This window comes from Radiomyces spectabilis (assembly GCF_025331425.1).
Source record: "Radiomyces spectabilis strain NRRL 2753 chromosome Unknown BYT42scaffold_9, whole genome shotgun sequence".
Classification (NCBI taxonomy): Eukaryota; Fungi; Mucoromycota; class Mucoromycetes; order Mucorales; family Radiomycetaceae; genus Radiomyces; species Radiomyces spectabilis.
The window spans coordinates 224,808-243,141 of record NW_026251934.1 but is presented as its reverse complement, the minus strand read 5'-3'; the positions used below and the strand labels follow the sequence as shown (position 1 = coordinate 243,141).

Below are 18,334 nucleotides of genomic sequence, written 5' to 3'. Positions count from 1 at the left end.
ATAGATTCTTTCTAACCGCCTTGTGTGTGTACGGCCATCTACCACCGTGCTATCATTATTACCGCTATTGTTGTCCACCCAATCATGACACTACGATTCCCACACATTACAGGTTTTTTTTTTATTTTTATTTTTTTTAATTCAGCGAGACCACGCGTTTTTGTAACCTTGGCGCGCAAAAATTGCTTGTTGTTTATTGTTAGGTGTCGCATCCTATCTATCTATGCCTTTTATAGCAATGGAAGGTTGGATGAGGATGCAAAACAAAACATGAGAAAATGGGTTGCCCACGTTTAAAATGTCAGCCGACCTCTGTGAACGATCACTAAAGATAACGATAACATACCTGCAGATCTTATTATAATATTGGAGTCAACCAACCCAAAGATAAGTGAAAAAATGCTATCCATCCTAATCAATGCATATCATCTTTCAATTCATTGGCACGTTTCAAATGCTAAATCACACATCGGAAATGCGAAAAGCAAACAACCCGCCAAAATATCAAAAATCACTGACCAACTTCATTTGCTTTGCATTTTCCTTTTTTTTTTTCGGTTGGGTTTTCTTTTTTGTTCCCTTTATTTTATTGTAAAATTTCTGATATACAAACAATTAACGGCTGACTCAGTTTTGTGTTTTTTTTCCTTTTAGAAAAATGACCCATTTTGTTGTCCAAAAGCTGGTTGTGATGCTTGTCCAAATCCATTAAAACCTGTTGCTTGCGGCTGTTGCATTCCAGTCATTTGCGGTTGCTGTGGTTGTCCAAACGCAAAAGAGTTATCAAATCCTGTCGGTTGTGGCTGCATCATACCAGTCATCTGAGGTTGCTGGAATGACGCTGGCTGTTGTTGTTGTTGCTGCTGCTGCTGTCTTTGTTCTTGCATCATTTCAAGCAGACTTTTTTGATTATTATTTGTATTTGGAGAGCTATTGTTTACAGTGGGTTGACCAAACGGATTTCGACTCGGTTGCTGACCAAATGGCTGGGTTGAGAAAATAAAAAAAAAAAAAATATCAAAATGTGAGTGAACGGCTCTTATCGAACTGTCGTACAAACTTGGAGAATCAACGAGTGATCTAGGTTCAACTTTTTACCTGAGAAAATAACGAGTCTTTGCTATCATTGGATTTGTTATCAGTACCTAGACCCAAGAGATCGCCAGTATTGCCAGTGGCGGTTGTTGCACTTGATTGGCCCGTTGCCTGAGGTTGAAGCGAATTCGCAAAGCCCGTACCACTGCAATGACCACATCTTAATCCATGTGTGCTACCATCGATGTATCTGTTACACAATTTTACTTACTAGGGAATGCGGAGATTTCCTGTGTTGCCGAAGGTGTCCATACCGTCACTGTGTAACCGTTACACCATGACATCAGATATCACTTTTTGCAATACAACAATACGAAATTTTTTTTTCTTCCTTTTCCTTCTTATTCCAACTTACTCTTTTGATGCAAGCAATGCATTCAGTTTTGCGTAACGAGGGTCGGCCGGTTTCGATGTGGATGGACTGCCAAAGGCCGCAACTCCACTGGAAGACTATAGGCCCACATATCCACGAAAAAATGAGAAACCTTCACTCACTCACTCACTTCACCAACTATCTTTACTGCGGCTTGGGTCTCGATTTTTACTTACGGGGGATTGATTGTTGGTAGTGGAAGTGGATGCAAACGAGGGAGAAGCTTGCGGCTGGAAATTGGCCATGCCTGTTTGCTGTGGTTGCTGAAATGCGGTCGATGCAAAGCCGGTCTGTTGCGGCAGTTGTTCGTTGCCTGCACGATACTGTCCAAATGGATTACTGGTCATCCCGGTGGCCATGCTGGTCTGAATTGACGGCATTCCAGTGAATTGCGCTTGCTGATAATTAGCACTCATATCACTCGTTTGGAATGGCGCCATGCCAGTGTACTGCGGTTGCTGGGGCATGCCTGTCATTTGCGCCTGCAGCCCTTGTCCAAAACCGGCAAATCCTTGCTGTTGTTGCTGATAAGGATTATTTCCGTAAGGATTGCCTCCAAAGTTATTGCCAAAACCTGTGGCTTGCTGTTGATTATACATTTGATTCGCACTGACAGGATCAGAGAACGACATATTGGTCATTCCCGTAGGCTGAGGAAATTGTTGCTGTTGAGCATAAGGATTGACCGAAGCGTCGAACAATTGGTTCTGAGGAAAGGGATTGAAACTAAAACGCGCCAGCAATCATACAGACATTATGTTAAAACATTACCATCATCGTGATTGGCATGGTGCCCCTTTCATCCATCCAAAAAAGACATTGTACCTGGATGATTGATCGTTGCCAGCATTTCCGAATAAGCTTTGCTCATTTTCACGTTCCAGTTTTTCTCTTTGGCGTTTCTCCTTTTCCCTTGCTTCTTGTTCGCTCAATTGCAAAGCTTTGGCAAGGTCTTCATCACTGTTATAAGCCTCATGTTAAAAAAGAGCAAATCCACAACAATTCCCCATCCAGTTGCTGAGTGTCCAATCCTCTGCGGTAATTACCCTTGTTCACGCTTTTTGGCTTCTTCTTGAGCCAATCGTCGACTTTCTTCAATGGCTCTTCGTAAATCTTTATCTTCGTCCAAATAGCCGGGTCGTTCATACACTGGTTCGCCATTCTCTGCTCGGCTAGTCAAGAGCGTTTCATTCATATAATCGCCCACCGCCGTCATTCGATCTCTCATTTGCGTACGCTGACGACGTTCTTCACGCAAACGGGCATCGTCATTCAATAAATCGGTAATACTTTTGGCTTTCTGTCGCACTGTTGTTCATGAATGGAAGTTTTTAGACATCGCCCAATAATATACCTTTTTTTTTCGTGAGCGAAATGAAAATCATGTATCTTACCATTGGCGCCTACATCTTTGCCGCTGTCGTCGATGTGTTGAAATTCCTTCAAGGTCTTTACAACATAAATGTTTTCCTTGGCATAAAGCACGACATTCTCCGATCCCACATGTAGACAATAATCCAAAAGCAGCAGAGCCTATAATAAAATTCAGTTTAATTTACAAAAACAGCGATCAGACCTCCCTATTAAGCTTTCTTTTTTTACCTTGAACACGTGTCGCCAATTCTTGCCTTTATCGTTTAATCGTCTATCAATCATATCCATGATCTCCACAAAATCATGTCTAAAAATTCAAAAAACAAAACGTCAATCCAGTGTCTTTTTGTACCGTCTCACTAAGGAATAGTCATGACGAAAACAATGCTCATCATGAACCGTGACGGTAAGCATGGTCAGAGAACAGCAAGTCGCCCATGACTCCTAACCGTGTCCAACACTCTCATCTCGTGGTCATCCCAAAGTCTCTTTGTTCATCAGAGACAATAACGATTACTTACTGGTTGTTTGTTAACTGGGCAATTTCGTTCATGAGAGTGCCACTTGGACCCCACGGATCATTGGACGTGGCTTCACGCACTTTAATCTGCACTTCGGAAAAGCCTTTGGCGTAATTTTTTCTGTTGTATTACCAAGACCAAGTTTACAATAAGAGATGATGAGAACAATAAGCCTAACAAGCGGTAATAGACTATCCAAGTCCACAACCAATAAAAACCTACATGCTTCGTACGACGCCTTTACCGCTCATCGTCTACAAAGTGTGGATTACAGAAAAAAAAAAAGAAAGAATATGAAAAAAAGGAAAGACTGAACCGAACGAGAAAGTTCACTCGAGGATACACAAAGAGAAAGACGATTTCCTTCGAAGGTTGGAAAAACAGTCTATCAGCGCTCGCGATTCTTGTGTGATGTAATCTTTTTCCAACCCCGCCAGTTTCTGTCCACTAAAAAAGGAAACCCAGCGATGATCCAATGAAAAACCACACATGCGAAGATCTCTCTGCATGATAGCCACCTCTTCGCACAACTTATTTCACCTAAGTTGTTGAGCAAACGCACTTTATCAGCATAAGCATAATATTAGGTAGTAAGTTCCCTGTTATATTTACAAAAGCTTACTGTTACATAATCACAAATTAAGAGCAGCACACTTTCTGTTGAAGAAAATGATCCCACGATCTTTGGTGGGTCAATTGGAAAACAAAGAGATTAGTCAAGTTAGAGCAATAGGAGTGAATCAATATACAAAGCAATAAAGTGAGGCAAAATATTGAATATCTTCTGTCTATCTAGTCAATACCATGTCTTTTTCTCCCTTCCTCGATGTGAGTAAAACGACGCGTACGAGGACAACCAGAGTTGAACAAAGAGAACCTAGTTTTATTTGGATGGCTGCAATCCAAAACCACGTAACTTTTCTGAGACTACGTGGAGAGGACGTCCATATTGGTGTTATTTTTTTCTTTCTAGCTACCCGGGTCGGTGCAATAGCTGCTAAAGGGTACGATCGATCCAACAAGATTCTTCATCTTCCTCAGCCGAGGGCAGCAAAGCGTAGGAACATTTCAAGGTGATACATCGCCTCGAAGAGTGAGCAAAAGCTGGTTTGAAAACACAGTGGTTTATTGCTTGATATTGAAAGATTCAATAGGCGAGCGTGCGCTGCGATTCCAAAGAGCGATCATATGACTTTTCCAAGACCGTACCGATACCCCTACACACAGACACGGTGGCAGAACTTTTGGTTTTTTGACATTGTATTAGAAGAACTTGCACCTTACTCGTCTACCGGCTCCTCATCCTTCGCCATCGAGATTGCCAGCACGAGTGTTAGGGCGCCCAGTGCCCTTCTTCCTCAAGAGCATCTGGACATACGTTGATAATGACTTTACATCGGAATTGCTGCGTAGGCCAATCCGTGGATCGGTTGTTATTCACCAACAGCGACATATCAGCGACGCGCTGTTGGAGGAAAAAGTCCACCTTACAATTTATTACGGCCATTGGAAGAAAAATGTACAGCAAATATTTCACGCTGCCATTGGTCCTCCAGTCAAAACCTGCTCGAACACCTGCTGGCTTAACACGAGCATATAAGTCTTGACAAGCACATATTCTGGCTAATATCGGAGCCAACCTCGTCCTTATGGTAGGCTATAATACAAATTGAGTGGACTTACCCAGTGCTTTAGGATGCGAATGGTGGACACTGGCAGTCATTTATGCGATATCCAAGCAACCCCATCTTTAAAGATGAGCTTCCGACAGAAAGAACGCTATCTGAATCGGCGTTCGATGTATGCTCGTCGTTGGCAAAGCTGCTGTATTAGACGAATGGATACCGTCTGTTGACAATCTTAGTTACGAGCAAGCAACAGTCGACCAACTATGTTTTTATCTTGCTCATCCCTACCGACTCTCATTGTAGTGTGTAGGCTTCCTCTTTAAGCATGTGCATGACGCTGTTATTGAGTAACAGGAATGGAAAAGTGCCTTGGTTGATGTGCTCAAGCAAAACTTTTTCTAAAGGGATTGAGGACGTGCAAAAAATAACCGTCCGCGTGGTAAATGAGATCTGAAAAATTTATGGATGATGAATCCTGGAAATTTATTATGGAAAAAGTATCGTGGTTCTGCAGCAAAAAGAGGGATGCAAAATTTAGTCTTCTGTAGCGGTAATATCACCATATTCAAACATGCCAAGCTAAAACAAAACCAAAGAAAAAAAAAGCCCATCAGTCATACGGTCCCTCATGCATGTGAAAAGTTTCGAGGCCATCACTTACTCTTTCTCTCTTGGCGGCTTCGGAGGCTTCTTCCAGCGATTTCAGCATGGGATTGCCGCGAGCATAGCGTACTTTAGGCGTCACCAAGGCTTGACCGTCACGAACCATATCCAGATTCAGACTCGCCTCGGCATTGCTCGAAAGAGAAGGATCATATAATGTCAAGCACAGCAAACCATTCTCACGAGCATCCACATTGGCCACCAATTGTTTACCCTACAACCATGAAACCCGTCCATCAATATCATGTAAAAAATTCAATGGCCTTTGTTTCCACCACTTACACCGGCCAATTCCACAAATCGTTCGTAAGCTTCGATACCATAATCTTCGTCCTTGGCAGGGCTCTTGACAAACGACAGGACGGCTTCCTGAGCTTGAGGTTTCAGCGTCTTGAATCGGTCCGGTAACGTTCGCAAGCGGGACAAGGGAATCATTTCAGACTAATTGAAAAATAGCATGATTAAGAGAAGCCAAAAAAAAAAAGGCCGGACAAAAGACTTACGTTGCCATAATCGATGTAAAGGACGTCGGCACTGTCGGAGGTGACTTTGCGGACCTTGGCACGATACCAGTCATTGTCTTCGGTAAACTTGGCACCCACCAAATCACCTTTGCGTGGACGAATGGTTTCCGCCGGACGGCCGTTGAAGTAGCGCGATAACTCCGACATCAAATTCTCCAATTCACGGATCTCAGGTCCCACCACCTGAACGTAAAAGTGAGAACCGCTCAGGAACTCGGGAATGACCACATCAATGTATTCTCGACGAGGTGCCATCACCACATCGTCTTTCTCTTCCTGTGCTTCTTCCTCTTCGGCCTCATTGTAGTCTTTCCATAATCCCTTCTTCTCCACACGAGCTGTACGTTCCGCGGTGAACAGCTGATTTGCATAGTGCGATTCGTTGGCACTGAATTCATGAATGGTGGCCAAACCGGCATTCAGCAAAGATACCGCCAAATTCTCTCCATTGACAAACACGGAGCCGATAAACGATCCGGTTTTATCAACATTCTCGATTTCAATCTCCACGTCATGTTGCAGACAGCGGTCAGATACATAATTCAGTGCTTCAGGTCCGTAAGGCTCGGAAGCGTCATTGGCAGTACGCCCCACACGAGGAGCACGAATGCCGGCCAAAACAAAGGTCAGACGACAGTTATCTTTGGGCACCCATACGAATAAACGGGAACCATTCGCCACATGATCCACAACCGCATGCACCTTGCCACTGCGCTTCATAAAGGATAAAAATTGGCGTGCTTTGGTAACATTCTATAATGCAGCATGAGAATCCCTGATTCGGCCCGCAGGAAGGTACCAGCTAAAATGAATCTTTACCTCGGAAGCATCGACGATACGAACAATGGGTTGCTCTTTGTTACTGTGCAAACCCTTCTGACCCGTTTGTGCTCTATGAATATGATCCAGTCAGAATATTTTTTTTTATGGTATCGAAGCAAAGAGGACTTACTTTTCTTCGGCCAAAAGTAACTGATCATAGCGGTGCGATCGGTTATCGTCGTCTTTGCGATGACGAATCACAGTGGCCAAACCGCGTTCCACCAATTGTTCGGCGATGTAGCTATTCCCATAGTAGGCATATCAGCACTTTGCACTTGATTCTTCAAATAACCCGTATTTGTCATCCATCACTGATCACTTACTTATTACCAATCACCACTGTAGCACAATCCTTGGCTTCAAAGCCGTCCTGAGCCGGTTTGTGATAGTCAATGACAACATGAACCTAACAACCATGATGATGTCAGAGTCAATAATCCATGATAATGATGTGTATACAACATCCTAGCCCGAAATTGTTTACCTGTTTGCCAATCAATTTCTTTCGAAGGAATTCTCTCGCTTCAAACTGATAGCCGACTTCTCGCACATCTTTGGATTTCGAGCTACCACCAGGTGCGCTAGTAGCAGTGCCTCTATCATTTTCCGCAAACAGCAAACATTATATTTAGCTTATCCGGAATTGCAGATGGAATGACTGACTGAATGCTCTTTTCTCCTTATTTTTTTTTTTTTTTTACCTAGGTGCCTGCTTCAGACTGGCCAACTGAATCTTTCTTACAACGCCAGATGATGTCTTTACCATCAATGTGTCTCCATTCACAATCTTGACCACGTGTGCATCGAATTCGCTGTCATTAGTCTTTTCCTTGGCCACAAAATCGCGCCAGAGACGTAATTTCTTCTCTTTGGCAAGCCTGCAACGCGTCACAATGTCAGTATTCCAGAAGCCTTTTTCTTTTTCTTCTGGTGATCATCGGTCAAGGGAAACTTACTTTTCTGCGTTTCTCAGGGGTAAGGGTCCGTCGGTGGCCATGGTGATACTCCAATCCACACATTTTGCTAATCCGTTGGCCAGCAACAGCTCCGCAATATTGCCTGCAGGATGTTTGACGGTGCCTACAAAGTTTTGTCCGCCACTTTGGGCCACGCCTTCCAAGATAACCTTGACACCACGCTGTAATAAACGGCTTTCCACAAAGAACTTGGCTTCTTCACCAAACGGTTCAGCAGGTGTGTCCGAATTGTCGCGTTTGCAAGCGGGGGCCTTGATACCTGTCAAAAACAAGGTAACCACCTGCTGTTTCTTGTTGGGCAAAAGAAGAAGCACTCGGTAAGTGGAAGCGTCCCGAATTTGCTCAATGACAGCTACAAACAAAGAACCCATTCATCAGCATTTCCGCAGTGACCATTTCTCTCTCCCTTGTTTCCATCCACGACAATCGAATCCCTTACCCTCCAAAGGTTGGCCCTTGTATTGATTCAAAAATGATCGAGCATCGCCTGTAAATGTAAAAGCAATATCACGGATTCCCTAAAACACACACGATGAAATGAGCCATATTGCACGCTGTGGGTTTAAAAAAATCATTCTCGCAAAAGAAAAAAAAAAGGGGAAGGGGTTTACCTTGTCGGTTTCACTCCATTGACCTTTCTTTGCTTGCTTGGCATTGTCTTCCATATCGTGGAGGGATGCCAGCAAGTCTTCGTAAGCTTCGGCATCTTGACCGGAACGGGGCTTTCCTTCACGCACTTTGAGCCAGCCGTTTTGCAAACCGAGTTCAGTCACATTGCTGCCATTGATCCAGATAGAGCCGTATTCTCGAGGAGGATTGGTAGTAGTCACGGTATACTCGGGCACAAATGTCACTTCCTTGCCCACCAGCAATCTACGCAGGAATTCACGTGATCCGAAAGCAAAAGGCTTATACGCAAAGAATTCATTAGTTTTTAATTCACGGCAAGCAAGTCATTCAAGAGCCAACCCATAATTTTTACTCACTTCATCATCTCTGTTGGTGTTTCCCAAGCGAGGTGCTTGAACATTGGATAAAGCCAACAGGCGCTCAGGAGGTGGACCACCCGCTCGGGGATTGCCTCGCAAGATGACGGTATCACCGCTCAGGACATTCTTCACCACGGCTTTGTTGTGTTGTACCATATTTTTTATGTAAAAGTTTTACTTGATAGTATAAAAGCAACTCTTTTTCTACTGCGAACGAGGAGGAAAAAGAACAAGTTGTTAAAAAAAAAAGAAACAGGACGTGATGCTCTGAGCCCAACCATACTCATGGCTGGGTTTCAATCACCGTCTTCTCATGCGGAGTGTGTGAAGTGATTCGTTTGTCCAATAACCACGCGCTACGCATTCAAGCACATGCAATAACAAGGCGGACGTGCAACCGGTGGTGAGTATATTACATCTGCTTAATGGACCATTATAAGAGTACAGAATAGAAGAAAGCAGTTGGGGAAAAAGAACATATTCTAAAAAGTGAAGCTTCTAGCCAATGGCATAAGCTGCTATCCAAAGGAAGCAGGAGCTTTTGCCAACGAGCCAACGAGCCAACGAGCCCATCACTCTGAAACCCGGCAACCGAAGAGGATGTGACTGCGTTTTACAGGTGCCTCTGGGGAATGCAACAGTGCAACAGTGTGGGTGATCGTTGCTGTGTTTCAATTGGTTTTTTGGTTCTACTTTTCTTTTCAGGGTTTCCTTTCTTCTTTTTTGTTTGGAAAAGAAATAACCAAAAACATCTGTTTATGGTAAAAAAGCGAGGGTTAAAACTAAAGTATGAAGCTGCCTCAATGCATATTTATTACACAATTGCTAATGTACGCATGACCCACCAACGGTTATGTTGCATAGTCCAGGCTACCCTATCCCGTGGTAACACCAGAGATCAGAAAAGGGTTAAAACTTATTCAAAAGAAACTTATTCGTTACCATGTAGAAAAAAAGATGTAAACAAAGAAAGGAAACTTTCCTTGACATCGTTTACTGACACCCACCAAACAACGTTTAGCCAGAAAAAAATAAGTGGTGCAACTTTTTTAAAAAAAAGTTTTAGAAATTTGGAAAGGGAAAAATGCGGCTTTTGTTTTTCCATTGTCCTTTTTTCTTTGAAGAATCAGGGACCAGCCAACGAAACAAGAGTCATCAAGCGGATGGGCGGCGGAGTGGATAAAAATTTGCGATTACCTAATCGAATTCTCCAATCATTTTGAATTATTCTAGTCCCCGCTGGACCCTGGTTATTAAGTAATCACCAGACATGACTAATTTGGTGCTCAGCTCAATGGTTCGGTATAAAAAAAAGCGGAAAAAGACGAGCTTTTTTTTTCTTTTCCTGTTTTCCCACCTCCTTCCCTTGCATTTTTCATCTCTGTCCCTTTCCCTTTTGTTTTCATTGAACCATGTCACCTGCTGCTACTTCGGCTGAGAAGATCTACAAGATCGTCAATGCAAGACTGTTGATGAACCATGAAATCGTCGAAAACTCTTACCTTTGGTTCCAAAACGGCAAAATTGTGCATCCTCAGAACCTGTTTTTCGACCATCTTCGGGAAGCCGATGAAATCATCGATGCCAAGGGCTTGTTGATTGCTCCCGGTTTCATTGATACCCAAATCAATGGTGCTTACGGTATCGATTTCGCTGACCATCATGGCAGTGTCGAAAAGATTCAAGAGGATATCGACACCGTGGCCAAGGGCCTTTTGAAATACGGCTGCACGGCTTTCTGTCCCACCGTCGTCAGTTCGTCTGCCGCCGTCTACGAAAAGGTAAAAACCCGGATCCTGTATTATGCTGTTGTCGTTGGTGATGGATGATGGCGGATGGTGCTCGAGAGATGAGACAAGTACATCGACTAAAACCCGGGAAACCGCTTTTTTCTTTTCGCTTTTTAAATCTAGGTGTTGCCTCTGTTGAACCGACGCAAGGGTTGTGCCAAGGGCGGTTCGGAAATCCTCGGTGCTCATGTCGAGGGACCTTTCATCTCGGTGGAAAAGAAAGGAGCTCACAACCAGGCAGTTTTCAGAAACGCAAAGAACGGAGTGAAAGATTTCGATGACGCTTACGGATCGGAATTGAAAAAGGGTAATGAAGCCGTGAGCATCATGACGGTTGCACCAGAAATTGAAGGCGTCAGTGATGCAATCCCTGACCTCGTTGCACGTGGCATCACCGTCGCTCTCGGTCACACCGCCTGCCGTATCGCTGAAGCCGAACAGGCTGTTCGCAATGGTGCCACCAGCATCACTCACTTGTTCAATGCCATGCAGGCCGTAAGTAATTTTTTTTTTTTGCCACAATAACGGTGATAAAATCGTTGGAGTCATGTTTCTCATCCATATCTTTTTTTCTCTCATTTTCCAATTAAAATTTAGTTCCATCATCGTGACCCTGGTCTTATTGGTGTTCTCGGTGCTGCTGATTTGCCTCTTCCCGAAGCGGGCAAGGGTCATCCTCAAGCTTCCGCCACTTCTCCTTGCCGTCAAAAGCCCGATCCTCGCCCTTTCTATGGTCTGATCTGTGATGGTGTTCACGTACACCCCAACTCGGTCCGTATCGCCTACTATTCTCATCCCAGTGGTGCCGTCTTGGTGACTGTAAGTATCTATCTAATATGCCTTGTGTGGCGGCTTTGAAAAGGACGATATGGATATTGAGTGTGTTGCCTTTTTTTTTAGGATGCTTTATCTGCTCTTGGTTTACCAAAGGGTGTTTATCGTTTGGGTGGTCGCGATGTGGAGGTGGATGAAAACGGAGGTGCTTACGTCAAGGGCACTCGTACGCTCGCTGGTAGCACCATCACCATTGATGAGTGTGTTCGCCGATTCCAAAAGTTCACCAACTGTACCACGGTTGAAGCCATTGAGGCCGCCACTCTTCATCCTGCACAGATGCTGGGCATTCAGGATAGAAAGGGTACTTTGAACGCTGGAGCCGATGCCGATTTGGTATTCTTAGACGACAGCGAGGGTGAAATTCGTGTGAAACGTGTGTTTGTGGCTGGTGAGGAAGTTGAACTCTAGAATAACTATAATATCTTTTTTTTTTGTCTATTTTTCATCCATGCATTATCTTGTCTCTTTTTTTTTTTTATGAAAACATCCCCATCTTCTTTTATATTTTTCTTCGTATTACTTTTAGTCGTCTATTGTTAAAGCTGGTCAGTTGTATAGTACTGTTTTTTTTTGTATCCTTAAAATGAAATCATCTTTTCACGATCTTTTGTTCGTTTAATGGATTGCTGCAATGTCTGTGCTTGTTCTCGAAGCGATTGCAAATCACGCGATAGATTTTTCGCTTTGGACCGGAAATGGGTTTCCGAGCTTTGCCCTTTGTTCCGTGCCAGCGAGTCGAGCGTTTTGGAGAGCTCGGACGCCTTGGATTCAATGTCCGACTGCATCCGTAATAACCGTTGATGTGCCTTTTTGGGATCGGAAGTATCTGGACGCGATGCGCGCGAACTGGGTATGGAGGGTGCCGCCCCTTTTGACGACGACTCGTCGCCGCTTGTGTTGAGCAAATCATTCATAAAAGTAAAGATGCTTGCGTCGGTTTCCTTGACTGATTTTTGCCGTGTTTCCGCGGGCTTTTTCTTTTTAGATAAATAGTCCAGCGCTAAACCTTTCTTATGCAGTCGTACTTCGATGGGATCTATCCTGCCTTGACCTTCCGCTCCTAATCCTTGACCCTATGAGGACGTCAGCATTGTACCACTCTCAAATTGCATTATCGCACTGCGAAGGCCTACATGAACATAACCCATTTTTGCCATCATTTTGGCCCCGAATCCTTTGGTGTGAGCTTCCCAAGAGCCTAAATTGGAGACTGCCATTGATGATGCTATTGAATTGTGGAACGAAGACTCTGGAGTAGAAGGTGGAAGAGAATGCAGCATGTGTGTATTTACAAAACTCGGTCGTTCCTCTTCGTCCTGGTGTTTGGCTGTTACCGCTAGTGAGACGGCTTGGGTATCCTCGTGGTCATCATTATCCAGCGTTTTTAGAGGCATAATCCCATCGATGGTGACTGTGTTCACTTGATTTGATCCATCAAAACGAATCTCCCAGCTCATTTCTTCCGGATCGGTCGCGACTACATGCGCCTTGCGCCATAAATCATGGTCTTCCAACTTGCACCACACAGCATTGGAAACGGCATAATTTTCAAGGTTGTTGACCTCCAAGACTTCGTACGGTAGCAGCATCTCATTGGACACCGTATAACCATGTGACTGACCAAAAGGACAAGGCTCTCTACATTTTTGGCGCGAATATTCAGCGCAGGGTATCGTATCAAGCGAGATAGGCATCAAAATTAAAACGGTAGTTTCCGTGGCACCTTCTTCTATTACCACGGCAGGCAACAAGTAATAACGGTCATTATGGACGAATACGACAGCGCATTTGCTACCGGCTGGATACGCGGATGGCGTGTTGGGTGATGATGACTGTTGCTGTTGCTGTTGTACTGCCAGCGTGTCGTAGAGATCACTCAGCATCTGTTGAAGACTGGCATCGTCTGGTGTCATGGCAATGAGTTCTTCCAATTGTTGGATCAGGGCTTCCGTTTCTTCCATGCTGGCCTGGGCATCCATATTCAGCTGTCAAAATGAGAAGATAAAAAAAAGCGCTATGTAAACTCCGTCATTCAATGCCAAGGGATCCAATGTGACGATGCTCAGCTGGGCCATGCGTTGCGTTGTCGTCAACTCCGATAGTCACTAAACGCACAGAGGATGCAATATCTAATGTGGCTGTGGCATAGTTGTAATGATTGATAAGCGTTGATAGCTCACGCTCATGGCTCCAGAACTTTTTTTTCTCCTGGCTAAATTTACAATCGTGGGCTTATATTCGGACCGTTCGGTCGTACCTTTTGAAGCTGATCCCACTGTTTATCAGTATCAATATCCGTATCACGCCAGTTCTTGGTCGTTTTTCCATTGTTTATTTTTTGCATTATTTATCTTTCTTTTTCGTATTCCGATGAACATTATCAATGTTTTTTTTTTTTTTTTTTTTTTTTTTTTTTTTTTGGTATTACAAACGAGACATGCTGCGTACCTGCAAACCCACCGCGGTTCATGCAGATGATCACACTACCAAGAAGGAACTTTCGGCTCCCGTAGTTTTTCTTCTTATTCACATGTAAACTGGAAAAAAAATCACTTGACGTTTTCTATACCAAAACTGTAAACTGTTAGTCCATCGTTCATTAAAAATATTTATTCAAAAAGGTAAATGGATATTAACATGTCTACAAGAAAAGATAAAAGAATAATAATAAAAAGTAGAGAATATATTTAAATAGTAAATAGAGTCGAAGAAGAAGAAGAAAGTGAAACAAGGGGGGTTAGATGGATTTGCGTATGTAACTTTATATTTTTGTTTCCCATTTAAGCCTTGTCAGCATCACGAACGCGTCGTCCGGAACCGCAACAGCAAGCGAAGCAGTACCATAAGGAGGCGAGCAAAAGACCGACCATGGCACCCAATGTCATCCATGTAGAGGGGCCCAAAAATCCACTGATACTGCTATCGACTCCCTTTGCAGCATTGATACCACGAAGTGAGATCACGAGGACAATGATGAACACGACAAGCATGACAACAAACGCAATGAAGCAGGCAAAAGAAGCTAACAAGTCGGAGCTGCGACGGAAGTTGGACAACAGAGTAATCACCAAAGCGAATAACGTCAGACCGAAAGCGATCCAGTAAAGAATAAAGTTGGCAAGAAACAGTTTATCGTGTCCGTTGAGGCCATCCACCAAACCGCTGAGACCTTCGGCATTGCTCCACACGTAGGCAGGTTGAGGATGAGTACACTCGGTCACATATCCTCCTTGACCAGAGCATGAATTCCTAAAACAAAAGAGCAATCAAATCAAATCACTAGTTAGCCTTCCGAGATCCAACCCCAAGCATTACAGATCCATCTTTCCTTACCATAAGCCAAATTGCACGGATCGGTTGTTTTGAAATAGTTTGGCGAAATACAGGTTCCGTAAAAATGGACGATTGTAAGTATTGCCGATCAATGTGAAAATTTCCAGGACCAAGGAAGCAAACGTAAAGAACGAGGCACAAAATGCAAGAATCGCCATGACAGTAAATTCGATAGAGGAATAGAAAGAGAGTCTTTTTTTTAGAGGAAAAAGAAAATAAATAGAGTTGTTGTATGAACGAGAAGAAAACCCAAAAAAAATGAAATGATGCTGCTATATATTGATGTCAAACGTTGCCTTTTTTGGTATTTCCTTTGCCATGACGAAATGCCCAGACCGAACCATGCCAAATTTAGAACAACAAGATGATCGAATCACTCCGACCAGTCTTACACAAAAAGAAACTCAAAGATTTCTTTCAGCATGCATCCCAACGCTTGGCAGCCGGCTCCTCCGTCATTGCAGAATTCGTTTAAACTTGGCTGCAAAGCGTCTTTTTTTTTCTAAAAACAAAACAATACCAGTGTTCACACCAACCTCAGTGTCCTGTGACACTTTATTCAACCTAGACCGTTCACGTCTTTCTTCTCATCGGATGGTGACCAATTTTATCTTCCCATTTTTATTTTTAGCATGGATTGCTATTTTGTTTGATGTGATGGCATTACTTCGAAACAGGCATTATCAACAGCGAGTAGCTTAATCGTGCTATTTGAGGGAAATTATATTTTCGTGTAAAATCAAGTCAAAGACCTACTGGAACAACGACGGTTGGCGCCGATTCATCCCATGTTCCAATGACGTTTTCACACAATATTGCCTTATAACACCCCCCAAAAGAACCCTCGTGTATGTGGGGAACACAATAACCAGAAACTTTAAAGAACATTGCAATCCTTTGAACAAACAACACAACTTATCCTATTAACCCCGACACTGGAGAATAAATGGGGATTTCGGCAGTATCTTGTTATCGAACAGTATGTGCTTGTTGATTAGTTTGCACGCAATAATTCATTTTGAGTGGTAATTCATGCTTAGCATTTGCGTGAGAGTGTGCCCACGTTTTGTCGCCTATGATTGTTTTCAATTGCCATTCAGCGAGACATTATTACAGTTTCACTTCAGACCACCCGGCTCTTCATCCCAATTTTCTATGTGGCGCCACTCACGTGGAAATAAAAAAGTGAACATTGGTTGCAATACATGTCATGACCGTACCAATACACACATTGCTTCCGCTTCTTCTTAAATAATCTGTTCTTCGTCGTGTTCAACTTGGGTGCTTTGGTTATACGCATAATTGTTGGGAATTTCCCCCAAAGAAATTTATATGACGGTTCTAATTTTTTTGTTCCATTTTTTGTGTTTGGAGAAATAATTTTTTTCGTGTCATTCTAGAATGAGTTGAATGAGGTATCCATGATCAAATTAAAAATAGAGTCTTTTAAAGTTTCCCATGATATCTGTAAGACCCGATCCGCTTCGGTTACTATGGGTTGTAGCTCGGGCTGGCCCTCTCCGATCAGCAAAGTAAATTGTAATCCACCAAGCACCAAGAGCTACCTTAATGCCAGGTGCACTTTTGGTAAGATAAATCGTCCGACGTGAAACACCTCGTGTGCAAGCCCCCCCCAGAAAAAATGGTTTGCATTGTTGATGGTCAAGAAGACTTTTTGGACAGGGTAGCTTAATAACAACAAATGCAATTCATGCAAGTTGGTCAAAACAGTTGCCAAGTGACCCTCAGATGTCCGATGCCTAAATTATTATTGCAACTTACAGCTACTTTTACAAACGAGATCGAGTGTTACTGACATGCCGCTGAAAGATGACTGGAAAAGAGCTAGCAAGACCGGCCTTTCTGCTGGATACAGGGGCTTATGTGCAAGTATCGGCGGTGCCTGTGCACTTTGGTTAATGGCATACACCATTGCACCCAGTAAATGCATCAATGATGCATGCAGAAAATGGGAATCGATAATCAGTGAGTGACCCATGCTGTCCGACAAACGCTAAAAGCATAATATTGTAAGGATGGGTGACACAATGCTATGCTTTGCGGTGTTATCCTGCAAACGCTATGCATGAGCTGTCGGCCCGGTGCTGATGCAGCAATCGGATCATGTGGTGGTTTCCATGGCGGACAATGTTTTGTTTTTGTTTTCGGGAATGTTTACTCATGGAAGGTAATCAATTTTTTTTGTGACACTGAGATGTATCTTGGCAAAGCTTTTGGATCGGGTGGGCAATTACGGTGGCTGGATCCAGAAGAGGGGAGCAAAACAAAATCAATGCCAAGACAAATGACAAGGCTGAGTTTAAGTGGCCTTGCACCAGCCATTGCCCGAACCTTGGGAACGGCGGAACGTCCCCGCCGTGTCCTTAATTTTTATAGGGTTTTCCATGGTTCAGCCTCATCTTGTGGTACGTGGCAACGATCCAAAAAGTTAAAAATACTTTTTTTTTTTGAGAGAGAAACTTCTGTGTTCGATTTTTTTCCAGTTCGAAATCATGTTAAGCTCACAAACTCCTATTGTCCGTGTCGTCGGATCAGAGTAACCATGACAGTACTGCTGACATGGTTCGTCTGCCTTATTCTCGAAAACTTGTACCTTGAATGAATGCAACGCGTTCTGCTAATCCCCTTTGCCATGGATCTAAATATTCATATCCGTACGTTCAGTACTTTGTCCTCTACTGTAATTGGATTTTTAAAGGTCGTATCTTACAGCATACGACACAGTAAGCGACGGGATTTCAAAGCATATTATGAAATTCAGAAAGACGCCAAGTCAGTGTTATATCAAAATCAAAGCCATCGAGCAGGCTTCAAATTTTAAGCCTTCTAGTACTTACCCTGTGACAATCTTCAGTAATCACCGCATTTGATTTCATCGCGCCCAATACATAAGCACCATGTCACTGCCGTCAATAGAGGCGGCGCTCCTACATAACAAGTCAATGATGCCAGCACAAGGTTAATCTACATTTTAACTTTGATACATCCAGATCCGGCATTCCGCAAACGGTTCACACAGATTGAAGTTGCGGTTGGTTGACTTGTTCAACTATCATGTGCATAATCACAGTAGACGGGCTACATATGCCAAGGGAGATGTCTTGATCCAAGAACATTCTGCTAATCGGTATTTGTCAAAAAGTCTTTTAACCTTCCTACAGGGCGCGAAAGAGTCAACGAATACTTTGATGATGTAATCAGCTATCCGTTGTTGTTGTACAAGACATTTTAATGCAGAGCCTTCTTCGATTTCCTGCCATTGGTATACGCAGGTAATTCTTTATTGTATCGGCTCTGTTCGGTGAACCGTGATCTCAAGAGCTTGTATGTTGACTGGGTGAAATTTAAAATTGCCACTGAATAAGCGCAAAGGGGAAACAATGATGA

At 43.3% G+C, this 18,334-nt stretch overlaps 5 protein-coding genes across 5 annotated transcripts; 1 reads left to right on the top strand and 4 right to left on the bottom strand.

Moving 5' to 3' along the window:
- Window positions 1–650: 650 nt before the first annotated feature.
- BYT42DRAFT_615385 (uncharacterized protein) lies at window positions 651–3,614 on the bottom strand (the record flags this gene model as incomplete). Its single annotated transcript, XM_051571954.1, has 11 exons — window positions 651–986; window positions 1,099–1,240; window positions 1,307–1,354; window positions 1,451–1,545; window positions 1,645–2,194; window positions 2,294–2,428; window positions 2,515–2,776; window positions 2,863–3,001; window positions 3,071–3,149; window positions 3,364–3,483; window positions 3,586–3,614. The coding sequence occupies 11 exons, from the start codon at window positions 3,612–3,614 to the stop codon at window positions 651–653; spliced, it is 1,935 nt and encodes a 644-aa protein (XP_051421470.1).
- Window positions 3,615–5,457: 1,843 nt separating this feature from the next.
- On the bottom strand, window positions 5,458–9,312 carry BYT42DRAFT_575441 (uncharacterized protein). The gene is made up of 13 exons (XM_051568968.1): window positions 8,964–9,312; window positions 8,589–8,885; window positions 8,417–8,495; window positions 7,957–8,329; window positions 7,702–7,878; window positions 7,485–7,596; window positions 7,324–7,406; window positions 7,131–7,241; window positions 6,998–7,070; window positions 6,158–6,931; window positions 5,937–6,095; window positions 5,653–5,868; window positions 5,458–5,570 (listed from the first exon to the last, which is right to left on the bottom strand). Exons 1-13 carry the CDS (start codon window positions 9,120–9,122, stop codon window positions 5,526–5,528), a joined length of 2,658 nt encoding a protein of 885 aa, XP_051421469.1. The 5' UTR covers window positions 9,123–9,312; the 3' UTR covers window positions 5,458–5,525.
- A 1,066-nt stretch (window positions 9,313–10,378) lies between these two features.
- On the top strand, window positions 10,379–12,001 carry BYT42DRAFT_499401 (uncharacterized protein; the record flags this gene model as incomplete). The annotated part of the gene is made up of 4 exons (XM_051564637.1): window positions 10,379–10,747; window positions 10,880–11,251; window positions 11,354–11,575; window positions 11,657–12,001. The coding sequence occupies 4 exons, from the start codon at window positions 10,379–10,381 to the stop codon at window positions 11,999–12,001; spliced, it is 1,308 nt and encodes a 435-aa protein (XP_051421468.1).
- A 170-nt stretch (window positions 12,002–12,171) lies between these two features.
- BYT42DRAFT_499267 (uncharacterized protein) lies at window positions 12,172–13,476 on the bottom strand (the record flags this gene model as incomplete). Its single annotated transcript, XM_051564625.1, has 3 exons — window positions 12,172–12,666; window positions 12,727–12,803; window positions 12,891–13,476. 3 exons carry the CDS (start codon window positions 13,474–13,476, stop codon window positions 12,172–12,174), a joined length of 1,158 nt encoding a protein of 385 aa, XP_051421467.1.
- Window positions 13,477–14,002: 526 nt separating this feature from the next.
- On the bottom strand, window positions 14,003–15,164 carry BYT42DRAFT_575434 (actin cortical patch SUR7/pH-response regulator pali). Its single transcript, XM_051568967.1, has 2 exons — window positions 14,927–15,164; window positions 14,003–14,842 (listed from the first exon to the last, which is right to left on the bottom strand). Exons 1-2 carry the CDS (start codon window positions 15,082–15,084, stop codon window positions 14,374–14,376), a joined length of 627 nt encoding a protein of 208 aa, XP_051421466.1. The 5' UTR covers window positions 15,085–15,164; the 3' UTR covers window positions 14,003–14,373.
- Between the last annotated feature and the right edge of the window lie 3,170 nt (window positions 15,165–18,334).

Coding starts and splice junctions, on each gene's coding strand:
- BYT42DRAFT_575441 (XM_051568968.1), bottom strand. CDS start 9,122: ATGGTACAACACAACAAAGCCGTGGTGAAGAATGTCCTGAGCGGTGAT. Junction 7,071..7,130: donor TTACTTTTGGCCGAAGAAAA/GTAAGTCCTCTT, acceptor TCATATTCATAG/AGCACAAACGGGTCAGAAGG. Junction 5,869..5,936: donor GATTTGTGGAATTGGCCGGT/GTAAGTGGTGGA, acceptor TCATGGTTGTAG/GGTAAACAATTGGTGGCCAA.
- BYT42DRAFT_575434 (XM_051568967.1), bottom strand. CDS start 15,084: ATGGCGATTCTTGCATTTTGTGCCTCGTTCTTTACGTTTGCTTCCTTG. Junction 14,843..14,926: donor TCCGTGCAATTTGGCTTATG/GTAAGGAAAGAT, acceptor CTTTTGTTTTAG/GAATTCATGCTCTGGTCAAG.